At 40.2% G+C, this 19,456-nt stretch overlaps 1 protein-coding gene across 2 annotated transcripts; it reads left to right on the top strand.

The window, feature by feature from the left end:
* The first annotated feature begins 3,638 nt into the window (after positions 1-3,638).
* On the top strand, positions 3,639-19,399 carry hdgfl3 (HDGF like 3). 2 transcript variants are annotated; one of them, XM_065012207.1, is made up of 6 exons: positions 3,639-4,422; positions 6,021-6,097; positions 9,129-9,267; positions 9,613-9,780; positions 16,061-16,189; positions 16,815-19,399. In XM_065012207.1, the coding sequence occupies exons 1-6, from the start codon at positions 4,339-4,341 to the stop codon at positions 16,839-16,841; spliced, it is 624 nt and encodes a 207-aa protein (XP_064868279.1). In that variant the 5' UTR covers positions 3,639-4,338; the 3' UTR covers positions 16,842-19,399. The 2 variants fall into 2 exon arrangements, with proteins under 2 accessions (XP_064868279.1, XP_064868278.1); XM_065012206.1 differs by having other exon boundaries at positions 3,644-4,422; positions 16,058-16,189.
* Positions 19,400-19,456: the final 57 nt, after the last annotated feature.

Raw genomic sequence — 19,456 nt, 5'->3', positions numbered from 1 at the left:
ACACGTATTTTGAGGAAAATCATTTTGAACCCAAATAGATTAAAACACCTTTGAAGTTATTTTTTATTTTTTTAATCTTTTATTATTTCCACTTTCCAGTATGATAACCTTAACCAGTTTATAGCCTACCAAGAGCCTTCCCAAAATACTTTACTAATTTAAGTCTTCATATATGTACCATACACAACATGGAACAAAATATTTCATTAAATCATCAACTATAAACCATGAAAAAAAATATTGAACATGGTATACCGTACATGTGTGAGGCTTAATGTGATAACTATACTGAACAAAAATATAAACGCAACATGTAAAGAGTTGGTCCCATGTGTCATGAGCTGAAATAAAAGACTCCAGAAATGTTCCATACGCACAAAAATATTGTTTCTCTATTTTTGTGCACAAATTTGTTTACATCCCTGTTTGTGAGCATTTCTCCTTCACCAAGATAATCCATCCACCTGACAGGTGTGGCGTATCAAGAAGCTAATTAAACAGCATGATCGTCTGAGACAGCTGATGAATCAGAGGAGTATTTCTGTGTGTAATAAAGCCCTTGTGGGGAAGAAGTCATTCTGACTGACTGGGCCCCTACCCAGACATGTGAAATTCATAGATTAGGGCCTAATGAGTTGATAAATCCCTTTAGTGGGGAAGAAGTCATTCTGACTGGCTGGGCCCCTACACAGACATGTGAAATTCATAGATTAGGGCCTAATGAATTGATTTATCAACGGTTACTCTGTCAAATTGGGGAAATTGTTGCATGTTGCGTAAATATTTGGAGCTGTTTTCAGTCATAGTTTACACCTAGTTTATGGACTAAACAACACTTCCAGGGTTGGTCCAGGATTATGCCAGAGAGTAAGAGGAGACGTGAGAGGTTTTACTCTTCCCAAAATCTGTCCACGAAAAATAAACACACAAAATGAGACATTATTGTATGTGGGGTCAATGAGAGAGTGCCGAATTTGCTTAAAAGAAAATATAATATTTAGCTATGTATGGCTTATTTGATCGAATATACGTTTTGGTATGGTTAGGTTGTTACGAGGAAAGCACTGATATAAGTTGACACACGTGGCATTTCGGCAACTTTAAGAAAAACATCTTTATATCAGAATTGTGCCTGTTGTCATAGAGATAGATAGAGGACTTGTCATTGATATAACTTGTTTTAACATGGCCATTGCCATTGAGGGCTTCGACCACTTTGGGGGGGGGGGGGTTCCTGTGAGTTGGGCGCAATCAGCAAATGAAGAAGAAGAAACTGAGTACTATAAAATGAAGACAGACCATTCTTTCACAGACGCTATAATGGCACAGATACAAAGATGAGTCCTCTATCTCTCAATTCAATTCAAGGGGCTTTATTGGCATGGGAAACATATGTTAACATTGCCAAAGCAAGTGAAGTAGATAATATACACAAGTGAAATAAACAATGAAAATTAACAGTAAACATTACACTCACAGAAGTTACAAAAGAATAAAGACATTACAAATGTCATATTATATATATATATATATATATATATATATATACAGTGTTGTAATTATGTACAAATGGTTAAAGTACAAAAGGGAAAATAAATAAGAATAAATATGGGTTGTATTTACAATGGTGTTTGTTCTTCACTGGTTGACCTTTTCTTGAGGTAACAGGTGACAAATATTGCTGCTGTGATGGCACACTGTGGTATTTCACCCAGTAGATATGGGAGTTTATCAAAATCAGGTTTGTTTTTGAATTCTTTGTGGATCTGTGTAATCTGAGAGAAATATGTGTCTCTAATATGGTCATTCATTGGGCAGGAGGTTAGGAAGTGCAGCTCAGTTTCCTCTATCTCTATTGACTGTATCACATATCTGCCCTCTCATTGGCTAGATTGGTCCCACCAGATCTCGCCTCCTGCCTACCTGCCTTCCATATTTGAGGATATGTATTTCCATTGTTAGAATGGTCAATCAACTATCTTGTCAATATAATAGACAATCTTTGACTGTGCTTAGTCTGTTTCCGGGAACCGCGCCGTTATCATTTGGGCGGCGTTCAGTACAAAAAAACGGAGTGCAACGTTCAATTAAACGGAAACGTTACTGTTCTGTATGGCCAGTTAAAAAACTGGAGTGGTTGGGTTGTGGGTTCAAAATGCACCGCTGCCCTTTAAATAGGCATACGTCACTCAGTGTTTCCAGCCACACTCCGATACACCCACCAAACTGATTAAATATACCTCAACGTCTGTTCAAGAAAGTTGACCAACGTTTTGGGGAAACGTGTCGTTCAGTACAAACCGTCACGCAACGTAGTAAATGTTGAATCGAACTGAAACACTCCTGGAAACTGCCCTGGCTGTCCATGAGGGTTTGGTTCTCTGGCATTACTTAGGTTTTACTACCATCTGCTGGTTGAAACATATATGCACATGATTCAGATTTTCCTCTTGAGTTTGAACATGAATTTATGTGACCTTGGATTGTAGTGAACATCTTTCGAGGAGTGTGACTTCCTCTCTTAATCTTTATATGGCTAGATGTACATGTCCCTTCCCCATGAAACACAACATATGTGGACATATGTTATAGTTCATTGTAAACTCTACATATGAACCCTTTTCTTTATAACACTTAAACCATTCAGAATAGGCCTAAATCCGAAGCACAACATATGCTTTAACCAAAAACCCAACCTAAACACAGGATCATATTAATCTGGAATAAAAAAAATAAAAACAGGCCCCTGAATCAGATAAATGCAATCAATATCTGTTCAAAGAGGCTATACAGGAGTTGCTGGCTAAATGTGAACCTTCAATTTTGGCTTTAGTATTGTCTGCATGGCTCATTAACTCATAAATCTGAATATCTATTCTAACAGTAGAGCCCCACAGTGGAGATGTCCTAATACCCATAAAGCATAGCGGTCAAACAGGAAAATGGATCCAATCGTTTTTCCACCATTCATTTTTTCCATAGGGGATGTTAGAAACACTTAAAATAAGGGTTGTGTTGTGTGTTGGCTTACCCAGGCGTGACATTTTGATATCCATGTAAATCTCTCTCGGACAAGGTGACTTTTATCAATATATTTATTCGGCTCTATTTCCTCTCAGATTTGAACATGCTAATTAGCATCAAAGTAGACATCATGCAAGATTACAAATCCCTGCAAACTCCTGCACGTCATCTCGAGCTGACACCTTTGCTAACAGGTATTGTGTCAATTTAAAACTTGCACAAGACAGTTCAAAGAATTGTCAATTTAAAGAAATGTAGCTAAATTATTAATTACTACACTTAGCTAACATTAGATAGTTCATCCAGAGATTCGTACCTTTACCTTGATTCGGCAGTCTTGTCCAGATTATCATGGCATTTGTAGTTCTTTATGATAGCCACATTAGCAGCTAATTAGCATTTCATTTTGGGTGGGTAAATACAGGCAAATATATTGATAAAAGTCACCTTGTACTAGAGATTGACACAGCCCTTATTTTAAGTGTTTCTAAATACCCCCAAGGGAAAAAGAAATGGTGGGAAAATGTTTGGAGCCATTTCCCTGTTTGACCGCTAGGTTTTATGGGTATTATATGACTCATACTGTGGCACTCTATATACTGTAGTTTATGCTCATGTACATGGGAAGGTGTGCCCCTTTCTATCCAATGAGATAATCTAGGCTCCCCCAGAAGCAAAAGTTCCTTACAGACTCTTTAATCGCGGTGTTCTTTGCACAAGGTAGTATATTGCTGCATATACTTTGGCAGTATTAGGGTTAGTTTGACACCTATGGCACTGGCAGACCTATTTTTTGCCATAATTTATTTAGCATATTTAAGTAGCCTGCAGGCTACTCAAAATGTAGGCTGTAATTGAAAACAATACTGCATTTTAAATTGTGCCTCTGCAAGGACAGGCAAGAAATTGGTTATGTAGTCTAGGAATTACCCATATTTTCTGTCTCTATTTGAGGAGTAGCCTAATTTTGTTTAGAGTCCATGTTCTCCATGCCGCTGTCCTTTTTAAATGAATACATCCACTATTGAGGACGTTTTTTAAATTATTATTATTATTAACACTCTCCAAGGACTACAGTGACAGCTTCTCGACGTTGGGATTTAGGTTTTGTACCTGTATTCTTGCGCTGATCTGCACATTTTCGTGCATGAGGCACCGTTTCCAGGCCTTATCCTTTGCTTTAATTATTTATTTACGTGTAAACTGCCGTCTTGCTATCAAAACATTGATGGTCGATAATCCCCATCTCTGTTAAGGGCCGAACTAAAACATTTACTTTCATCTCAAATTGGAGTAGGCTGGCACACAGTCATTATGGCTCGTCCACGGCCGCGGGAGTACAAGGCAGGAGATTTGGTTTTTGCGAAGATGAAGGGATACCCACACTGGCCAGCGAGGGTGAGTAGGTGATGCAGCCGAGCTGAAAAGCAGGGAGGCGGGGTTGCCTGAGACAATACCGCCGATGCTTTGGGATATATGCGATGGGCTCTTGCCGCCACCTTCTTCACCATGCGTGTTTGTCTTTCGCAGCTTAATTCACAGTGTACCTACCTACCTACCTTCATCACATATTCAGCTATTGCGGATCGCTATTTTGATACGCTGCAACCACAATAACCAGTCATTCTTATGTTTACCATTCTTTACATTTTCCCTGTGTTTCCCAGTCAGGAAATGAGGGCGCTATTGAATGGTCTGCTACTACGTCTGTTTTTGAATCCGTCTCTTCCTTACGTACTGTTTTTACTTTTCATTTCCCACATTCCACAAATTCACTTGAATGCAAAGCGGTTGTAATTGTATCGACCTACAGAGTAATTAGCTACTGTAGCAGCGATTTGGTATAGCCTACTAGAGCTAGCCTTTATAGTCGGTCAGACTTGACCTGAGGTAACCGGGTGACGTGAGCCCTTTCCAACGACAATGTTACATTGTAAGCGTTCTGATTACACTATTGGCCTCAAGTGTTCTAGCATCTGCAACATTGTTTCAATATACTGACACTTTACACTCTTATTTCTATTGTTTGGAATATGTAGACAACACACAGCATTGAAGTTAGGACACTACTGCTTACTGACATATTAAAGTGTGTTAATGCAGTTCACATACACTGTTGCAGTTTGTATTATGGGTTCATTTCTGAGATCCCATGAACAGATACATCTGACTTGAGTGTAATAACAGTCTCTCTCTTTCTCTCTCTCTCTCACTCTACATCTCTCTCTCACTCTCTACATCACTCTCTCTCTCTCACTCTCTACATCTCTCTCTCTCTCTCTCTACATCTCTCTCTCTCTCTCTCTACATCACTCTCTCTCTCTCTCTACATCACTCTCTCTCTCTCTATCTCTCTCTCTCTCTCTCTCTCTCTCTCTCTCTCTCTCTCTCTCTTAATTCAATTCAATTCAAGGGCTTTATGTGTTAACATTGCCAAAGCAAGTGAGGTAGACAACATACAAAGTGAATATATAAAGTGAAAAACAACTAAACTTAACAGTAAACATTACACATACAGAAGTTTCAAAACAATAAAGACATTACAAATGTCATATTATATATATACAGTGTTTTAACAATGTACAAATGGTTAAAGGACACAATATAAATTAAATAAGCATAAATATGGGTTGTATTTACAATGGTGTTTGTTCTCACTCTCTACATCTCTCTCACTCTCTCCATCACTCTCTCTCTCTCTCACTCTACATCACTCACTCACTCTCTTTCTCTCTCTCTCTCTCTCTACATCTCTCTCTACCTCTACATCTCTCTCTCTCTCTACATCACTCTCTCTCTCTCTCTCTACATCTCTCTCTCTCTCTCTCATCACTCTCTCTCTCTCTCTCTCTACATCACTCTCTCTCTCACTCTCTCTACATCACTCTCTCTCACATCTCTCTCTACATCACTCTCTCTCTCTCTCTCTCTCTCTCTCTACATCTCTCTCTCACTCTCTACATCTCTCTCTCTCTCTCTCTCTCTACCCCCATTAGATTGATGAACTTCCAGAGGGAGCTGTCAAGCCACCTGCTAATAAATATCCCATATTTTTCTTCGGCACACATGAAACGTAAGCCAACACACTATTATGTCCCAAATGGCACCCTATTCCCTATATAGTGCACTACCTTTGACCAGAGCCCAATGGGGTAAGTAGTGCACTATATAGGGAATATTTGGGACACATACACACCTTTTCTTTACAACTTTTTGTTGATAAGCATATTACCAAAAACATCTCCTGTGGCCTATGTTATTACACTGTGGCCTATGTTATTACACTGTGGCCTATGTTATGACACTGTGGCCTATGTTAATACACTGAGGCCAATGTTATTACATTGAGGCCAATGTTATTACACTGTGACCTATGTTATTACACTGAGGCCTATGGTGTTACACTTGAGGCCTATGGTGTTACACTTGAGGCCTATGTTAATACACTGAGGCCTATGTTAATACACTGAGGCCTATGTTATTACACTGTGACCTATGTTATTACACTGTGACCTATGTTATTACACTGTGGCCTATGTTATTACACTGAGGCCTATGGTGTTACACTGAGGCCTATGGTGTTACACTGAGGCCTATGTTATTACACTGAGGCCTATGTTATTACACTGAGGCCTATGTTAATACACTGAGGCCTATGTTAATACACTGAGGCCTATGTTAATACACTGAGGCCTAAGATATTACATTGTGGCCTATGTTAATACACTGAGGCCTATGTTAATACACTGAGGCCTGTGTTATTACACTAAGGCCTATGGTGTTACACTGAGGCCTATGTTAATACACTGAGGCCTATGTTAATACACTGAGGCCTATGTTAATACACTGAGGCCTATGTTAATACCCTGAGGCCTATGTTAATACCCTGAGGCCTATGTTAATACACTGAGGCCTATGTTATTACACTGAGGCCTATGTTAATACACTGAGGCCTATGTTAATACACTGAGGCCTATGTTAATACACTGAGGCCTATGTTAATACCCTGAGGCCTATGTTATTACACTGAGGCCTATGTTAACTGAGGCACTGAGGCCTATGTTAATACACTGAGGCCTATGTTAATACACTGAGGCCTATGTTAATACACTGAGGCCTATGTTAATACACTGAGGCCTATGTTAATACACTGAGGCCTATGTTAATACCCTGAGGCCTATGTTAATACCCTGAGGCCTATGTTAATACACTGAGGCCTATGTTATTACACTGAGGCCTATGTTAATACACTGAGGCCTATGTTAATACACTGAGGCCTATGTTAATACACTGAGGCCTATGTTAATACACTGAGGCCTATGTTAATACCCTGAGGCCTATGTTAATACCCTGAGGCCTATGTTAATACCCTGAGGCCTATGTTAATACACTGAGGCCTATGTTATTACACTGAGGCCTATGTTATTACACTGAGGCCTATGTTATTACACTGAGGCCTATGTTATTACACTGAGGCCTATGTTATTACACTGAGGCCTATGTTAATACACTGAGGCCTATGGTGTTACACAGTTATAGCACTGTATTATTTTTTTATTTAGTACTTTTACCCCTTTCTCTCCCCTTTCTCTTCATGGTATCAAAATGGTAGTTACGGTCTTGTCTCATCGCTGCAACTCCCGTACAGACTCGGGAGAGGTCGAGAGCCGTGCGTCCTCCGAAACACAACCCAACCAATGCCCACTTAACCCGGAAGCCAGCCGCACCAATGTGTCGGAGAAAACACCGTGCACCTGGCGACCGTGTCAGCGTGCACTGTGCTCGGCCCGCCACAGGAGTCGCTAGTGCGCGATGGGACAAGGACATCCCTGCCGGCCAAACCCTCCCCTAACCCGGACAACGCTGGGCCAATTGTGCGCCGCCCCATGGGTCTCCTGGTGGCGGCCAGCTGCGACAGAGCCTGGAATCGAACCCAGAATCCCTAGTGGCACAGCTAGCACTGCGATTCAGTGCCTTAGACCACTACGCCACTCGGGAGCCCGTTATAACACTGTATTATAGTGATCAGCAGATAATATAGGCCTATTATAAACTGGAAGGTTTGAGCCCTGAATGATGATTGACAGCCGTGATATATCAGACCGTATACCACGGGTATGGCAACATATTTATTTTTACTGCTCTAATTACATTGGTAACCAGTTTATAATAGCAATAAGGCATCTCAGGGGTTTGAGGTATATGGCCAATATACCACGGTTAAGGGCTGTGCCCAGGCACTCCGTGTTGTGTCGTACATAAGAACAGCCCTTAGCCGTGGTAAATTGGCCATATATTACACTCCCTTGTGCCTCATTGCTTAAATATAACACTATCTTAACTTGGGTACTTTATAGCGAATATATTTATTGTTTGCACACACACTCTAGTTATAAACATGAACGCTCACTTCACAAAACAGTAGCACAACTTGAGTATATCAGTTACATGACAGAGTCTTTGTAGTACATATACTGAGTGTACAAAACATTAAGAACACCTGCTCTTGCCATGACAGACTGACCAGGTGAATCCAGGTGAAAGCTATGATTCCTTATTGATGTCACTTGTTAAATCCACTTCAAATCAGTGTAGATGAAGGGGAGGAGACAGGATAAAGAATGATTTTTAAGTCTTGAGACAATTGAGACATGGATAGTGTATGTGTACCATTCAGAGGGTTATTGGACAAGACAAAAGATTGAAGTGCCTTTGAACAGGGTATGGTAGTAGGTGCCAGGCGCACCGCTTTGTGCCAAGAACTGCAATGCTTCAGGGTTTTTCATGCTCAACAGTTTCCCGTGTGTATCAACAATGGTCCACCACCCAAAGGACATCCAGCCAACTTGACACAACTGTGGGAAACATTGGAGTCAACATGGGCCAGCATCCCTGTGGAACGCTTTCAACACCTTGTAGAGTCCATGCCCCGACGAATATAGGCTGCCCTGAGGGGAAAGGGGGGGTGCAACTCAATATTAGGAAGGTGTTCTTAATGTTTTGTACACTCAGTGTAAGTTACATTTTTGTGATGACAGATGAATGTTAGTGGTTTGGTTCTGGTCAGGTTGGTATTACTGCTCACCATCTCTTTCCCACCACAGTGCCTTCCTGGGCCCCAGGGATCTCCTACCATACAAGGAGTACAAGGACAAGTTTGGCAAGTCCAACAAGAGGAAAGGTTTCAACGAGGGTCTGTGGGAGATCGAGAACAACGCAGGGGTCAAATTCACCGGCTATCAGGTGCGTCGTGCTTCTCAGTCCATTTTTGTGGATTGGCCGGCACATACAGAAGTATACAAAAGTCATCCAGATATGTGGACAGTGCATTGTGATATTATGGGCTGCTGCTTCACCTTGGTGCAGTCCTCTCCTGGAGAGTTCCTTATAGAAGAGACTTCTATTTCATTTGTTTTGCTCTCAGTATTTTCTCAGTTCATCTCAATAGCACATCAGTGAATAGTGTCTGCTCACTGTACTGTTTTGTAGATTTTTATCATGTCACTATGAAGCCAAAGGTATATTTCCTACTCTGTGTGGACAATAAAGTTGTACTCTATTCTACTGTACTCTGTCCTATGTTCTCAGGCCATCCAGCAGCAGAGCTTTTCCAAGCCGGCGGGAGAAGGAGGAGACGTGGCAGACGGAAGCAGTGAAGGAGAGGAGAGAGATTCCATAGAGGAGGTGGAAGATGACAAAGGCAAACTGAAGGAAGACAGGGCCGGGTTCAAACGGAAAAGGACGGCCTCCTCTAAGGTACCAGGTCATCACAAACTAGTTATCAGACCTGTTATTACGCTCTATCACACTGTAAACCTGTAGAACTCAGTCCTGGAGACCCACAGGGTGTGCAGATGTTTGTTCCAACCCAGCATTAACGCACCTGGTTCAAAGACTTGATAGATGATTAGTTTGGTCAGTTGTGTTAGTGCTGGGCTATAGAAAAGTCTGGCAGCCTGTGGGAACCCAGGAACAGGGTTGAAGAACACTGGCTTAACATAAGTGTCACGATGGTCTTGGGTGTGTTTTTTTATTTTTTTGTGTGAGATGGTTGACAACAGGGTCATTTCAGGGGCATCTCTAAAGTGCATCTAAAAACTTTCAAGAGGCTTCCTCTCCTTGCCTCCTCTCCTTGCCTCCTCTCCTTCATCTGCACTGACCGGACAAGGTGAAAGCAATATGACGGATGCCTTCCAACCAGGTATCTGTCTTCACTTGTTTAGCAATGTCAGCTAAATGAAACAAACGACAAGATGAGAGGAAGCCACGTGAGACTATTGAGATCTATCTCTAGTCTCTCCGGAGCTATAGCTAACCTATAGGTAAAAGGTCAGAGTGCAGGTGCGTATGTTCAGGGGAGCAATGGGAGGGGGGGTAGCTATCCTAAGCCTACTGATACATTACATTGCAAGTCGTCAGCATATCTTGAAAAATAATGATTATGAAGTGAACTCGGAGGGTTGAGAAACGCTGATAGTTCCATTTGAATGGTATTTCCTTCATCAGGACAACACAAAGCCTGTGGGCCCATACAGAGGCAGGGTGGTTGTAGGTAATGTTACTGTGGTGTCCATTGAGGCCTGGGTTGAAAAAAGTCACCCACAGCCCCCTCCACCCCATCCTCGCTTAGCAACCACTGTTGCCTAGCAACTGGGCTCTATTACGCACATCTATTCGATGGAATGTAGCATTCCAGAAGACCGACCTCAGCCTCTCAAATTGGAAGTCTAACTCCTGCTTGCATTACACAGATGAACATTTTCTTGCTTTTGTCCTTCAAAGTGCTGGCTATGCTTTTGTTGTTTTGTTTCTCAGTGCAAATACAGCTGTTTTGTTTCTCAGTGCAAATACAGCTGTTTTGTTTACATTTACATTTAAGTCATTTAGCAGACGCTCTTATCCAGAGCGACTTACAAATTTGTGCGTTCACCTTATGACATCCAGTGGAACAGCCACTTTACAATAGTGCCTCTAAATCTTTTAAGGGGGGGGGGGGTGAGAAGGATTACTTTATCCTATCCTAGGTATTCCTGAAAGAGGTGGGGTTTCAGGTGTCTCCGGAAGGTGGTGATTGACTCCGCTGTCCTGGCGTCGTGAGGGAGTTTGTTCCACCATTGGGGGGCCAGAGCAGCGAACAGTTTTGACTGGGCTGAGCGGGAACTGTACTTCCTCAGTGGTAGGGAGGCGAGCAGGCCAGAGGTGGATGAACGCAGTGCCCTTGTTTGGGTGTAGGGCCTGATCAGAGCCTGGAGGTACTGAGGTGCCGTTCCCCTCACAGCTCCGTAGGCAAGCACCATGGTCTTGTAGCGGATGCGAGCTTCAACTGGAAGCCAGTGGAGAGAGCGGAGGAGCGGGGTGACGTGAGAGAACTTGGGAAGGTTGAACACCAGACGGGCTGCGGCGTTCTGGATGAGTTGTAGGGGTTTAATGGCACAGGCAGGGAGCCCAGCCAACAGCGAGTTGCAGTAATCCAGACGGGAGATGACAAGTGCCTGGATTAGGACCTGCGCCGCTTCCTGTGTGAGGCAGGGTCGTACTCTGCGGATGTTGTAGAGCATGAACCTACAGGAACGGGCCACCGCCTTGATGTTAGTTGAGAACGACAGGGTGTTGTCCAGGATCACGCCAAGGTTCTTAGCGCTCTGGGAGGAGGACACAATGGAGTTGTCAACCGTGATGGCGAGATCATGGAACGGGCAGTCCTTCCCCGGGAGGAAGAGCAGCTCCGTCTTGCCGAGGTTCAGCTTGAGGTGGTGATCCGTCATCCACACTGATATGTCTGCCAGACATGCAGAGATGCGATTCGCCACCTGGTCATCAGAAGGGGGAAAGGAGAAGATTAAGTTTAAGCGCACATAGCATTTGACCTGTGTTCTTTATACGTGTAGTGTGTTGTAGTGAAAGTTGAACAAATTAGCATCACACACAGAGTTGAACTGAGCTATGCAGAGCATAACAGAGCATGTTAATACATTATGATACTCTGACAGGGATGTTAATACAATATGATACTCTAACAGGGATGTTAATACAATATGATACTCTGACAGGGATGTTAATACATTATGATACTCTGACAGGGATGTTAATACATTATGATACTCTAACAGGCATGTTAATACATTATGATACTCTAACAGGGATGTTAATACATTATGATACTCTGACAGGGATGTTAATACATTATGATACTCTAACAGGCATGTTAATACATTATGATACTCTAACAGGGATGTTAATACATTATGATACTCTGACAGGGATGTTAATACATTATGATACTCTAACAGGGATGTTAATACATTATGATACTCTGAGAGGGATGTTAATACATTATGATACTCTAACAGGGATGTTAATACATTATGATACTCTAACAGGGATCTTAATACATTATGATACTCGAACAGGCATGTTAATACATTATGATACTCTAACAGGGATGTTAATACATTATGATACTCTGACAGGGATGTTAATACATTATGATACTCTAACAGGGATGTTAATACATTATGATACTCTGACAGGGATGTTATGTTAATACATTATGATACTCTAACAGGGATGTTATGTTAATACATTATGATACTCTAACAGGGATGTTATGTTAATACATTATGATACTCTAACAGGGATGTTATGTTAATACAATATGATACTCTGACAGGGATGTTAATACATTATGATACTCTGACAGGGATGTTATGTTAATACAATATGATACTCTGTAACAGGGATGTTAATACATTATGATACTCTGACAGGGATGTTAATACATTATGATACTCTGACAGGGATGTTAATACATTATGATACTCTGACAGGGATGTTAATACATTATGATACTCTGACAGGGATGTTATGTTAATACAATATGATACTCTAACAGGCATGTTAATACAATATGATACTCTAACAGGGATGTTATGTTAATACATTATGATACTCTAACAGGGATGTTAATACATTATGATACTCTAACAGGGATGTTAATACATTATGATACTCTAACAGTCATGTTAATACAATATGATACTCTAACAGGGATGTTATGTTAAAACATTATGATACTCTAACAGGGATGTTAATACAATATGATACTCTGACAGGGATGTTAATACATTATGATACTCTGACAGGGATGTTAATACATTATGATACTCTGACAGGGATGTTAATACATTATGATACTCTGACAGGGATGTTAATACATTATGATACTCTGACAGGGATGTTATGTTAATACAATATGATACTCTAACAGGCATGTTAATACAATATGATACTCTAACAGGGATGTTATGTTAATACATTATGATACTCTAACAGGGATCTTAATACAATATGATACTCTAACAGGGATGTTAATACATTATGATACTCTAACAGGCATGTTAATACATTATGATACTCTAACAGGGATGTTATGTTAATACATTATGATACTCTAACAGGGATCTTAATACAATATAATACTCTAACAGGGATGTTATGTTAATACATTATGATACTCTAACAGGGATCTTAATACAATATGATACTCTGACAGGGATGTTAATACATTATGATACTCTAACAGGCATGTTAATACATTATGATACTCTAACAGGGATGTTAATACATTATGATACTCTGACAGGGATGTTATGTTAATACATTATGATACTCTGACAGGGATGTTAATACATTATGATACTCTGACAGGGATGTTAATACATTATGATACTCTAACAGGGATGTTAAAACATTATGATACTCTGACAGGGATGTTAATACATTATGATACTCTGACAGGGATGTTATGTTAATACATTATGATACTCTGACAGGGATGTTAATACATTATGATACTCTGACAGGGATGTTAATACATTATGATACTCTGACAGGGATGTTAAAACATTATGATACTCTGACAGGGATGTTAATACATTATGATACTCTGACAGGGATGTTAATACATTATGATACTCTGACAGGGATGTTAATACATTATGATACTCTAACAGGGATCTTAATACAATATGATACTCTAACAGGGATGTTAATACATTATGATACTCTAACAGGGATGTTAATACATTATGATACTCTAACAGGGATGTTATGTTTATACATTATGATACTCTGACAGGGATGTTAATACATTATGATACTCTGACAGGGATGTTAATACATTATGATACTCTAACAGGGATGTTAATACATTATGATACTCTGACAGGGATGTTAATACATTATGATACTCTGACAGGGATGTTAATACATTATGATACTCTGACAGGGATGTTAATACATTATGATACTCTAACAGGGATGTTATGTTTATACATTATGATACTCTGACAGGGATGTTAATACATTATGATACTCTGACAGGGATGTTAATACATTATGATACTCTAACAGGGATGTTAATACATTATGATACTCTGACAGGGATGTTAATACATTATGATACTCTGACAGGGATGTTAATACATTATGATACTCTGACAGGGATGTTAATACATTATGATACTCTAACAGGGATGTTATGTTAATACATTATGATACTCTAACAGGGATGTTAATACATTATGATACTCTGACAGGGATGTTAATACATTATGATACTCTAACAGGGATGTTATGTTAATACAATATGATACTCTAACAGGGATGTTAATACATTATGATACTCTAACAGGGATGTTAATACATTATGATACTCTGACAGGGATGTTATGTTAATACATTATGATACTCTGACAGGGATGTTAATACATTATGATACTCTGACAGGGATGTTATGTTAATACATTATGATACTCTAACAGGGATGTTAATACATTATGATACTCTGACAGGGATGTTATGTTAATACATTATGATACTCTAACAGGGATGTTAATACATTATGATACTCTAACAGGGATGTTAATACATTATGATACTCTGACAGGGATGTTATGTTAATACATTATGATACTCTAACAGGGATGTTAATACATTATGATACTCTAACAGGGATGTTAAAACATTATGATACTCCAACAGGGATGTTAATACATTATGCCATTCTAACAGGGAGCAGATCTGATGAAGCCTGACTGGGGATTGGATGAAACATCATTAGCCATGCTCACTTTTTCAGATACTTACAGAACATTTGGGGTCCAGAAATTATTTAAAAAATCGTCCAGTTCAAAGAATAATGGATGTCACGACTCCCGCCGAAGTCGGCTCCTCTCCTTGTTCGGGCGGCGCTCGGCGGTCGACGTCACCGGTCTTCTAGCCATCGCCCCTCCACCTTTAATTTTCCATTTGTTTTGTCTTGTTTTTCCGCACACCTGTTTTACATCCCCTCATCACTCTACGTGTATATTTTCCTCTGTCCCCCCCCCATGTCTGTGTGTGTAATTGTTCGTTACGTGTCATGTGTGACGCTTCATGCTGGTTTTTCGCCGGGTCTTGTGTGGAACCCGTGATATTGTATGCTGTACATTATTTGTGTGTCGGGTGCGCTATTCGCTTTTGCCTTTGGCGGGAGTGGCGTTACGCAGTTGCGTCCGACTGTTTTCCTTCTGCCAAATAAAGTGTGCCTGTTGCGCACACTGTTGACAATGGATGCATTCATTAAACTTCATTAAGTACTTACTTTATTGTTCAATGAGACTCTATGTTTCCCACATATTGCAAGACAGCAAATCATATTTGTGAAATTGTCTGAAATACTTATTGATACAGTATCATGGACTCTAGCTATCCACTAGCAAAGCACGTCCATTTAGTGTTGCATGAGTGCTGTTCTGACAAATAAGCACCTCATCACTACCTGCACACAACAACTTCCTGGTTTCAACATCCTCAGGAAGGAGTGGTACTCAATGGGTTCAGAACTGGCCACGGCCCATGCCTCGCCAACCTCCAGCGATGGGGCATAAAAGCAAGCCCCCTATGGCCTGTGGGGTGGAGAAAACCATGCACCACATTTTTTTTGCATTCACTGAATAAATAAATAGTGCTGATCTGTGTGTGTTGTCCCCAGAAGTCATCCAAGCTGTCCAGGATCTCGTCTGGAGAGGAGGATCTGGAGGACGGGAAAGAGGAGGATCAGAAGAGCGGATCGGAGGGGGGAGACCCCGATAACGGCATCATTAAGAACACTGCCGACAGCAAGGTGGGCCGCCCAGGGGGGATGTCAGGGTTGGGGACAATTCTAATTAAAGTCAGTTAAATCAGGAAAGGATTTGAATTTTAAATATTTTTTATTTTATTTAAAATAAATAGGTTCTCCTTTTCAGTTTATTGAAAATCTAACATTTTTACAACAATTAAGTCAGAATTTCAGTCTACTTCTTGAATTGACTGTCTTCAATTTGAATTGACCCCAACCATGGTGGATGTAGCCTGATCCCAGATCTGTTTGTATGCTTGGCGTGACATTGACCCTAGTTGACAAGACATTGCTGACACATTTCAGTCACAGGTATGTTTATTCCTTCCTTGGTACCGCAAAGTGATAGTGTTGCAAGATCAACACTTGATTACTCATTTATTTGATTTAGCAAAGATTATAATGGAGGTGAAAATGTTGCAGATATTGTTCATTTAATGCAGGAATACTGACACCAGGGGGCATGGTAGCAAAATAACTGTTCTGATTCTCTTGTATCATTCAAACAGCATTATTATATCACTTCATTGTGTCCTGTGTCACTGTCAGATACTTATGTTTCTGATGTGTATTCTAATTGTTTAATAGGATACTTTTCAATTAGAATATTTGTATGCTTCTGTTCCAGAACCAGTTGCTGAGAGAAGAACATTAGGTGCTGTGGACACCTGCAGAGGGAAGGGAAGGTATTCATTGTTGCTGTCACGTGATATTGGAATGGTCAAACTCCCATAATCACCACCTGTAATGGGTCATTCACGTCTATCTCTATGTAGAAAATAACACAATCTACTACAGTATATACTAAATCTGTACAACTCTGCTTCAGCCAATAGACGCCCAGGCTTGACTAGAGCCAAGGTAACTAGCTTCAAAACAACATACACACACACTTGTGTCCCCGTCTCTTTCAAAATCAGAACACCACATTTCATATCTAAACAGTGTAAAATAAGCATCAATCGATATTTATATTGACCCTTAGCCTCCACTATCTGATTAATCCATCAATGATGTCATATAGGTAAACATGTTAGTTATGTTTGATAAAACTTCTTTGAATATACAGTATAATATACTCCCTTGTGGTCTATGATGATTGATATATGTTGGGTATTGCAGTGTTCTGTTGTATGTTGGATTTGCTTTTATAAAACAATGGTTTAAGGGGAGGGACTAGCTTAGGGTTGCAAAATTCCAGTACATTTTCAAAACTTTCCAGTTTTCCAGAAATCCCGGTTGGAATAATCCTGCAATCAGGAGGGAATAAGCAGGAAATCCGGTGATCATACGACTGGAATTCATGGGAAACCTGAGAATTTGGGGAACGTTACTGGAAATTTTAAATGTGTGTTTAACTGACTGTATAACATATCCATATCACTCAGCACTGTATGTTGCTCTTTTATGTAACCGCAAAAGATGAATGGGAAAAGACATAGATAAATGTACGAAGTGTTGTGCACAAACCGACTCTCTAACTCTCTATCTATATATTTGACTTTGGTTGTAGAGTATAGGGCCAGTATTCTACCTGACTGATCTAGCTAACTACTCGTTCCGCATCCCAAATGGAACCCTACCACCTAAATACTTTTGTGCACTACGCTGCCTTCATCTTTCTATGGGAAGTGATGAATCGGTTTTAACCTGTGTCAGTAGAAGGGGTTATGGTATATTTTAAAAGCTTTCTATAGTGGCATGCTCAACTGTTGTACACAACTACCTAGTTATTTTCTTAACGTTTTCAATTATACTGAACAAAAAGGTAAACGCAACATGTAAAATGTTTCATGATGAGCTGAAATAAAAGATCCCAGAAATGTTTCATACGCACAAAAACATTATTTCTCTCAAATTTGGTGCACAAATTTGTTTACATCACTGTTAGTGAGCATTTCTCCATTGCCAAGATTACTGACAGGTGTGGCATATCAAGAAGCTGATTAAATTAGCATTGCACAGGTGCTCCTTGTGCTAGGGACAATAAAAGTTTTGTCAAACAACACAATGCCACAGATGTCGCAAGTTTTGAGTGAGCGTGCAATTGGCATGGTGACTGTAGGAATGTCCACCAGAGCTGTTGCCAGAGAATTGAATGTTCATTTTTCTACCATAAGCCACCTCCAACGTCATTTTAGAGAATTTGACAGTACATCCAACCAGCCTCACAACCGCAGACCACGTGTAACCACACCAGCCCAGGACCTCCACATCCAGCTTCTTCACCTGCGGGATCGTGTGAGACCACCCACCCGGACAGCTAATGAAACTGAGGCGTATTTCTGTCTGTAAAAAAAACGCTTTTGTGGGGAAAAACTCATTCTGATTAGCTGGGCCTGGCTCCCAAGTGGGTGGGTCTATGCCCTCCCAGGCCCACCCATGGCTGCGCCCCTGCCCACTCATGTGAAATCAATAGATTAGGGCCTAATGAATTCATTTAAATTGACTGATTTCCTTATATGAACTGTAACTCAGTAAAATCTTTGAAATTGTTGCATGTTGCGTTTATATATTTGTTCAGTATACCTGCTGTTTTTCCATTCACACTTCCACAGTGCGGTGAATGAGAAAAAAATACATAACACAACCATGTTTTCAAGCACCTTTCTCAGACGATATATAGGTTTTCATCCTGAGGCATTAATGACATGTTGGAAACTCAGAAATACAAGCTTCCGAGTTAAAAAAACTACATTTGAACTGCCCTCCAACTATTTACAAGTGACATCACCTACTAAGGAAATGACCTCGATAACGAAATCAGCGTTCTCAACGAGTTCAAAGGCATGTGAATGCACACAACTCGTTTCTCCGAGTTTTCAAGTCATATTTTCAGAGTTTCCGACTTGTCATGAATGTAGCTTTAGTGTTTGGTGTAAAGTTGGCGCCTGGCATGCTGGGAAATTGTGTTTTCTGCCTTGGTTCAGCTTCCAAACTTACTCTTACACACTCCCATCAATGGTATGCCAGTAGCCTGCTCTCCTTCCTATGTCTTTATGAAAAATATATTATATTTATTTTTTTGATGATAGTTGATTATAATACTGTGTGAAATGTAAACTCATACATTTTAATTTTTTTATTTAAACCTTTCAATCTTTGTTAATGCTCGGAATTAGAACATGTTTTACATTTGAAAGGTTTGTAGTTTAAAGTAAACTGTTGCTGTTTATGGACAAGACTTTTACAGAATAAACTCATTGGAATGCACTCAGTGTTTGCGCGTATTATTTGGATAACACGGACATCTCACATGCAAGAGCACCA

Source organism: Oncorhynchus nerka, linkage group LG27 (genome assembly GCF_034236695.1).
Source record: "Oncorhynchus nerka isolate Pitt River linkage group LG27, Oner_Uvic_2.0, whole genome shotgun sequence".
NCBI classification, from domain to species: domain Eukaryota; kingdom Metazoa; phylum Chordata; class Actinopteri; order Salmoniformes; family Salmonidae; genus Oncorhynchus; species Oncorhynchus nerka.
The sequence above is the reverse complement of the archived record's forward strand: the minus strand, read 5'-3'. Positions and strand labels throughout refer to the sequence as shown.